The sequence below is a fragment of the Triticum urartu genome, chromosome 3 (genome assembly GCF_003073215.2).
Source record: "Triticum urartu cultivar G1812 chromosome 3, Tu2.1, whole genome shotgun sequence".
Lineage (NCBI taxonomy): Eukaryota > Viridiplantae > Streptophyta > Magnoliopsida > Poales > Poaceae > Triticum > Triticum urartu.
Window position 1 is genome coordinate 49,295,907 of NC_053024.1, and position 7,700 is coordinate 49,303,606.

A 7,700-nucleotide genomic window follows, 5' to 3' on the forward strand; every position below is an offset into this window, starting at 1 on the left:
ATGCAAGTTAGAATCCAAAATAAGGGCAAAAGTGTTTGGAAAAGTAGATACGTTGGAGACGTATCAACTCCCCCAAGCTTAAACCTTTGCTTGTCCTCAAGCAATTCAGTTGACAAACTGAAAGTGACAAAGAAAAACTTTTACAAACTCTGTTTGCTCTTGTTGTTGTCAATATGTAAAGCCAGCATTCAAGTTTTCAACAAAGATTATGAACTAACCATATTCACAATAACATTTAGGTCTCATGTTTACTCATATCAATGGCATAATCAACTAGCGAGCAATAATAATAAATCTCGGGTGACAACACTTTCTCAAAACAATCATAATATGATATAACAAGATGGTATCTCGCTAGCCCTTTCTGAGACCCCAAAACATAAATGCAGAGCACCCCTGAAGATCAAGGACTGACTAGAAATTGTAATTCATGGTAAAAGAGATCCAGACACAGTCATACTCAATATAAACTAATAGTAATGCATGCAAATGACAGCGGTGCTCTCCAACTAGTGCTTTTTAATAAGAAGATGATGACTCAACATAAAAGTAAATAGATAGGCCCTTCTCAGAGGGAAGCAGGGATTTGTAGAGGTGCCAGAGCTCGATTTTGAAATAGAGATGAATAATATTTTGAGCTACTTTCATTGTCAACATAACAACCGAGAGATCTCGATATCTTCCATGCTACACACATTATAGGTGGTTCCCAAGTAGAATGGTAAAGTTTATACTCCCCCACCACCAACAAGCATCAATCCATGGCTTGCTCGAAACAACGGGTGCCTCCAACTAACAACAATCCCGGGGGAGTTTTGTTTGCAATTATTTCGATTTGATTTGAGCATGGGACTAGGCATCTCGAAGACCAGCCATTTTCTTGTGAGTGAGAAGCGGGGTCCACTCCTCTTGAGAATAACCCGCCTAGCATGGAAGATATAGACTGTCCTAGTTGATGCATGAGCTATTCGAGCATACAAAACATAATTTTTATTTAAAGGTTTAGAGTTTGGCACATACAAATTTACTTGGAATGGCAGGTAGATACCGCATATAGGAAGGTATGGTGTACTCATATGGAACAACTTTTGGGGTTTATGGAATTGGATGCACAAGCAGTATTCCCGCTTAGTACAGGTGAAGGCTAGAAAGAGACTGGGAAGCGACCAACTAGAGAGCGACAACAATCATGAACATGCATTAAAATTAATCAACACTGAACGCAAGCATGAGTAGGATAATTCACCATGAACATAAATATCATGGAGGCTATGTTGATTTTGTTTCAACTACATGCGTGAACATGTGCCAAGTCAAGCCACTCGAATCGTTCAAAGGAGGATACCACCCTATCATACCACATCACAACCATTTTAATAGCATGTTGGCACGCAAGGTGAACCATTATAAACTCATAGCTAATTAAGCATGTCATGAGCAACTATAATCTATAATTGTCATCACAAACATGTTTCATTCATAATAGGCTGAATCACGAACGATGAACTAATCATACTAGTAAACATGCCCGTGCGTTGCAACGGGCCCGATAAATACGGCTCAAGACCCCCACAATTCAACGTCTTCTATTTCAACACGGTGTCCCACCCGTGTCACCACTTGTCTTAGTCCCTCATCGACACCGTGTCACCACTTATCTTAGTCTCTCACCACCGGCGATTACCGCAATGTCCTCTAATCACAACATGTCTGGACTTCGTCAATCCCAGCCATTGCATGACACACATGTCATTAACGTGCAATCACAATAGAATGTTTAAAACATTAAAAACTAATCTTGTCGAGCTGGACATGAGGATCGCTCTCCGCAAGCTATTCCCTACACTTGGTCTCACGCATCCCGCTACAGTGATAACATGGAGGCCGTCGAGGAAAGTAGCACCCTGAGTAGGGTGTCATTGGCGGCCATCGCAGTGCTTCACTACCGTGAGCGGGATCAAGGACCTGGGTTGTGGAGGGTCACTCAAAGTCTGATCCGTTGTGCATTGTTGATGGGTGCGAACGGCCGAACCGGGGATTGGTCATCACACTCTAGCACGCGACTTTCATGAGCCCCTTCCTACACCGACTTGTAATTATGAAAATTTATAATGACGGTGGGCTTCGCCCCAGTCTCATCTAGCAGAAGACCCGTGTGTTGCTATAGGCAAAAGGTGAAAAATACCTCCGCATGCACCATCGAAAGTGTCAAAATCATCTACTTTTTGCCTCTTTGTTGACCATTATGCGGTTCACCGATCGAAGCTCCATCCCGCGGAGACACGATGTTGAGTGAGAGGATGCGCTCCATCCCGCGGAGACACGATGTTGAGTGAGAGGATGCATCAATGTCGACGGTCGGGCATGCACCTCTCGCAAAAGTGAATTGGAAGTAGATGGCATGCAAGGGTAGGTTGACGACAACAGCTGGCAGAAACTTCAAATATGGAGCAAGGATAAATAGACAATCAAGTCATGGTCTCCTTTTCTCTCTTATTACTAACTAACTAATTCAATTTTTTTACATTTATCAAAAAAACATCTTAAGAAACAAATACCCTTTCCTATTGATTTTAGCTCTAAAGCTTTTTGCTGCCTCAAACTCACTGACCTATATTGAACCATTCAATATATAGCACACCCTTTTTTGGGGAGCGGATATATACTCCTAGAGTCCGTGCCTCCATTTTTCTATGGTTCTCATTGACTGATAACTACACATCAAGTGCACCTTGATACTGGTAGCAACTGGTCGCGCACTCCCACACTCGCTTTTTTATTATAGGGCCAAGATGATACGACCGAAAATAATTCAAACCCTATATCTGCACAACAAGATGTAACAGAACATCCTTTCATTTCATTGATCAAAGCATATTTGTAATCACTCAATTCATAGTTTTGAACATGTCAATGGCAGGACTGACACGTCCAACAATCATACATATGTTGTCAACTCTCCGCTTCGATGGCGGTGGCTAGGTCAACCTAGGTGCTAGGTGAGGAGACCATCATACGCAGTGCCAGTTCCTAGAGGGCATCCGAGGAGGCTGGAGAGGCTTGCCTCAGGCAGGAGCCTAGAGACGTCGTCCTATGCCCGGCAACGCCAGCCACTGCAGCACCTCGCTTGACAACTCAACATTCTTTAAACAGCCTGAAATAATTCGTAGTGTCATTAAAGACTGAAGTAAAGTTTGATTTAAAAGTTTCTTCAATGCTATATTTACCAGTGGTATGAGGAAACCTTAGCAATAAATTAATATGGTCGGTAAGATACATATGGTTTTTCAGTAAGAATTCACCCTTCCAAAGCACGAAACTTGCAGATTGCCACCCATCTTCAGTCACACTTGAGACCAGAGAGACTGAAATTGAAGGCGCTGGAATAGACCTCATCTTCCTGGAGGTAAGAGTTATTCAAGAGCTCACTTGCAGGAAGTCTTTCATCTACAGGAGCTAGACAGATTTCTATGAAATTCTACTTGTGTTCCTGACTCTAAGTTATACCTACTGAAGTATTTTAGCAGTAAACATTATGTTAGCGTCAGACTTACATAGTTGCTTTCGAAGAGCAAAAAGTTTAACGCAGCTGTATTAGCAGGTCAAAATTAACACCCGTTAACTCCATAATCCTAAATCTCAAGAAAAGACTCACCAAAAAAAAGAAATAACATGTAATAAACTGTTACCAGGAGTCCAGCATCGAGGACATCGCCTTTTGAAGAACAAATGCCAAGTGTATGTGAGCTAAATATACTTATACAGATCTAGGGGATACGATGAGACTATGCTTCCAAGCACAGAAAGAAGTACATGATCGGCAATGGCACAAACAAATCTGCACATAGTAAATAACCTCATACAGTATAGACTATACACCAAGGGAAACCGGAACAAAGCGATTCACAAAATGTACAAACTTTACTCTACAGACTCTGCAGGCTATAAAATCAGAACATATATACTCAGGTGCAGGTTCTTCAAAATAACTTCAATTGGTTGCACCTTTGCTCAGATCAAATACAAATAGTAGCTGCATTTGTGTAGAACAAAGAATGAAGCATTCATAGCTTAGCTGCCCTTTGCTTCAGTTAAACAATACGTGCTAGCTTGCTTGATGGTTGTGCCCAAAAAATCCAGAGTGAACAACTCTGAACCTGGCTCTAGCTAAAAGAACAAAATCATTGGCTTAGGTAAGCTTGCATGCCTGCAGGTCGACTCTAGAGGATCCCCGGGTACCGAGCTCGAATTCGCCCTATAGTGAGTCGTATTACAATTCACTGGACATGAGTAGCAACCTGAGTAAAGCTTACCTAAAAGAATAACATCACAGAGGCCTCTCACCAAGGACCCGGGAAGCATGCGTAAAACTGATGCTCCTTTCCATAGCAGAAATATAAGTGAACTGACAATCAACTATTCTAGTCATCCATGCTTATATATAGTATAAAAATATGGTGAGTTCAGAAATTAATCTTTTCTTTAAAACTAAACAAAGAAGGAAAAGAAACATACCTGTGCGACCGATCGAATAGGGAAGACATGGCATAATTGTTGTATGCATGTACCCAACAGTGGGCGTTTCAGGCACCCTGCAGGTAATTTTGTTGGACACTTATCCATTAACAGGAGCATCAACAATGGTATGGAGGAAGAACCGTGTCTATGAACAGACCTTGCAATGAATCTCGGTGGAGGCAGCGTCGAGCGCAGAGATTGCGCATGTGACCGCAGACGATGTGAGGACGGCCCAGTTGCAGTGATGCAGGGAGGATGCGAAGGGCAGCGGTGTGCTGCTGGATTGACAAAAGAGGCTGCGAATAGCACAGGGTTCAGCAAGGGGATTGGAATACCCAAGCAACTCATTGTATTGCCAGTGAAGCGTTCTGGTGCCGTAAAGTCTAATGCGCCTGCATTTTAACACAATGGTTGTTAGTACACGACTAAAATAAATTTTTAAACAAAGTAACCTGAGAGTATATCCACAGTAAATAGAATAGGTATATTTTCACAGATCCGTAGCTGTCAGAAAAACACAATGTCACACACCTTTGACACTTTGCTTTTTCCATTGATGCAATAATGTCGCCAGACCATATAGTTGCCGATCTTCACTGTTCCATCAGGACTATTTATGAATATATTGTCACACTTGAAGTCGCTATGTATATTCGTTGGCGCCGGACTCTAATGATATTCCAGTCCTGTCAATATCTGCATTGGCCATCATCTCATAGCTTTCATACCCACTTTCTTGTGCTTCCTACAGAACCTGGTCATTGTTTCAAATTTCAGCAATCAAAATGTATTGAATAGAAGAGCGATAAGAGTGAAATCTATCTGTGGTTAATTTTCTAGATGCATTTAAGATGTGCGGCCAATCCCAATCAAATTTCCTTTGCACAAGAACAGACTCCGGTGTAGTTAATACGACACCAAATTAATAAGTACGTCAACTTGTAAACAAAATGGGTAATCCATAATAGAATCAGGCAAAGTATTACGAACGCTCCCTGGTAGGAAGAGACATATGAGTTGTGCTAAAGAAAAAGGGACATACTGCCTCGCATGCGAGATGTGCAGGGCTCTGTGATGATGTTAACTGTATTCTTGTTCTCACCAACCCATTAGGCGAACAACTCCTGAATGTTCTTGTCCCTCGGCGTCTTCAACAGCTGGATCTCCATACACATTTGTTCTATCTTCTCTGAGGAACCCATGACAGAATCTTCAATCTATGTTTAGCTCCATGTCACCTCATCACCCTCCAGCATATCGAAGGTTTAATAGCTATTGGCACAATATACACTAAGGAACACGTGGTGAGCAATTTCCAGTCTTACATGGCCACTGATAAATTCCAACCCAAAAACGGAACTGAAATGTTTAAACTTGATTAAAAAAACTGGGGTTTATTATAGGCTATAGGTTTGAATTTGGAGTCTGGCAGGCATACTAATAATGCAGCAAAGCGAATCAGATGAGCAAAATTAAATACGTTTTCCATGAATTTGTTGAGGTTCACTAAAAGCATGAAATTCATTAGTGGATATTGTAGAATTCAAGCATGAAAGGTCGCACTTCATAGATGATTGGCTGAAATCAAATGTGTGAAATCACACTCTAGACAATGGGTCAATGACACAGATACGTAGAAAAAACATCAGATAGTTCAATTGAAGGATACACTGTGTTGGCCACGGGCGCCTCATGGCTTGGTTCGGCTTGTTCGCCTCCTCCAGAAGCAGGAGGACCTCGCCCAGGCGGGCGTTGCTCCAGTACGCACCTATGCCCGGCTTGGGAGCCCGTGGCCTCGGCGGACCTAGGACGCGCAGGATCCACGACGACGCTCCCGTACGCTCCTACACCCGGGTTGGGGCTCGGGAGCTCATGGCCTCGCCGGAGTTTCGTCCAGGCTGCGGGGGCACGCACACAGGGCCCATCTCCGTCGAGCACAACTAGTGCATCCGCTTGCGGTCCAGCGCGGCAACCCGCGTTGCTCCGGAGGCGGCGCTCCGGTGGCCGGCCGGCGTGGGGTGGCCGTCCGGCATGGAGATCCAACGACCATGGCTTCCGCTTCCTGTGAAGGGGGAGAGGGAGAGAGGGATGTGAGAAATAGAACCAGAAGAAGGGAGGGAAGAAGGAGAGGAGGGCAGGGCGGCGCGTTGGTCCGGCGGCGGCGCTCTGATGGCCGGCCAGCGCGGGGCGGCGGTCTGGCATGGAGGACCAGGGCCATGGCTTCCGCTTCCTGCGAAGGAGAGAGAGAGAGGGGGATGTGAGAAATAGAACAAGAGGGAGGGGAAGGAAGAAGGAGAGGAGGGCATGGCGGCGCGTTGGTCCGGCAGCGGAGCTCCGGTGGGCGGCGGCGCGGGGCGGCAGGGAGGCACGGGCGCGAGCCGCCCGCACGTGGAGGCGCTTGTTGCGGTCGGCAGCGGCGGACACGGGCAAATGCGGCAAGGTGTTGTTTGTCAAAACGGTTTTATCATATCCACTTAAACATGACTGCGGGTTCATTTCAAAGTAACATCGGGGCTCTTTCGCAAAAACACCGACGACGTATGACCAGAAGCGACCGCTGGTTTATTATTAGGGAAAGATTTACAAAAATAAGAGAGGTCGAGTTTATACCGGCTTCTCTCATCTCAATCAGTCCATCATATATCGTCATTATTGCCTTTCACTTGCACAACCGAATAGTGTGGATAATAATAATAATGCACGTGCATTGGACTAAGCCGGAATTTGCAAGCATTCAATTCAAGGGAAAAGACAAGGTAATATGGGCTCTTTGTTAGATCAACAATAATGCATATGAGAACCACTCTACATTTTCATTATGGTCTTCTCCTCTCGACCCCCAAAGAAAAGAAAGGAAATAAAACTATTTACACGGGAAAGGTCCCAACAAGCAAAAGAAGAACGAGAAATCTTTTTGGGTTTTTTTTTAAATATTACTACTACAGACATGGAAAGTAAACTAGCTAAAAGCTACAACTAATTTTTTTGGTTTTTATTTATTAAGGGTTTTCAAACACACAAGAAGAGGGCTTAAAAGGAAAATAAACTAGTATGGATAATACAATGAAAAAGTATGAGCACCGACAACTGGCATGAGTGTGTGAACATGAATGTAATATCGGTGAGGGTACTCCCGCAAGCTTAGGCTTTTGGCCTAAGTTGGTCTATTTCCATGGATGGCA

The 7,700-nt window shown here is 43.9% G+C and overlaps 1 protein-coding gene across 16 annotated transcripts; it reads right to left on the reverse strand.

Annotated features, from left to right (window-relative positions):
* Positions 1–2,840: 2,840 nt before the first annotated feature.
* Positions 2,841–6,961, reverse strand: LOC125542716 (probable serine/threonine-protein kinase WNK9). Of its 16 annotated transcripts, none has more exons than XR_007298021.1 (9): positions 6,287–6,961; positions 5,561–5,790; positions 5,050–5,272; positions 4,676–4,910; positions 4,516–4,592; positions 3,690–3,838; positions 3,555–3,589; positions 3,228–3,456; positions 2,841–3,154 (listed from the first exon to the last, which is right to left on the reverse strand). XR_007298021.1 is itself a non-coding variant. In XM_048705878.1 (3 exons), exons 1-3 carry the CDS (start codon positions 3,710–3,712, stop codon positions 3,078–3,080), a joined length of 273 nt encoding a protein of 90 aa, XP_048561835.1. In that variant the 5' UTR covers positions 3,713–4,195; the 3' UTR covers positions 2,841–3,077. The 16 variants fall into 16 exon arrangements, 1 of the variants encoding a protein (XP_048561835.1); XR_007298020.1 differs by having other exon boundaries at positions 3,303–3,400; positions 6,188–6,961; XR_007298012.1 differs by having other exon boundaries at positions 3,228–3,400; positions 6,188–6,961.
* Between the last annotated feature and the right edge of the window lie 739 nt (positions 6,962–7,700).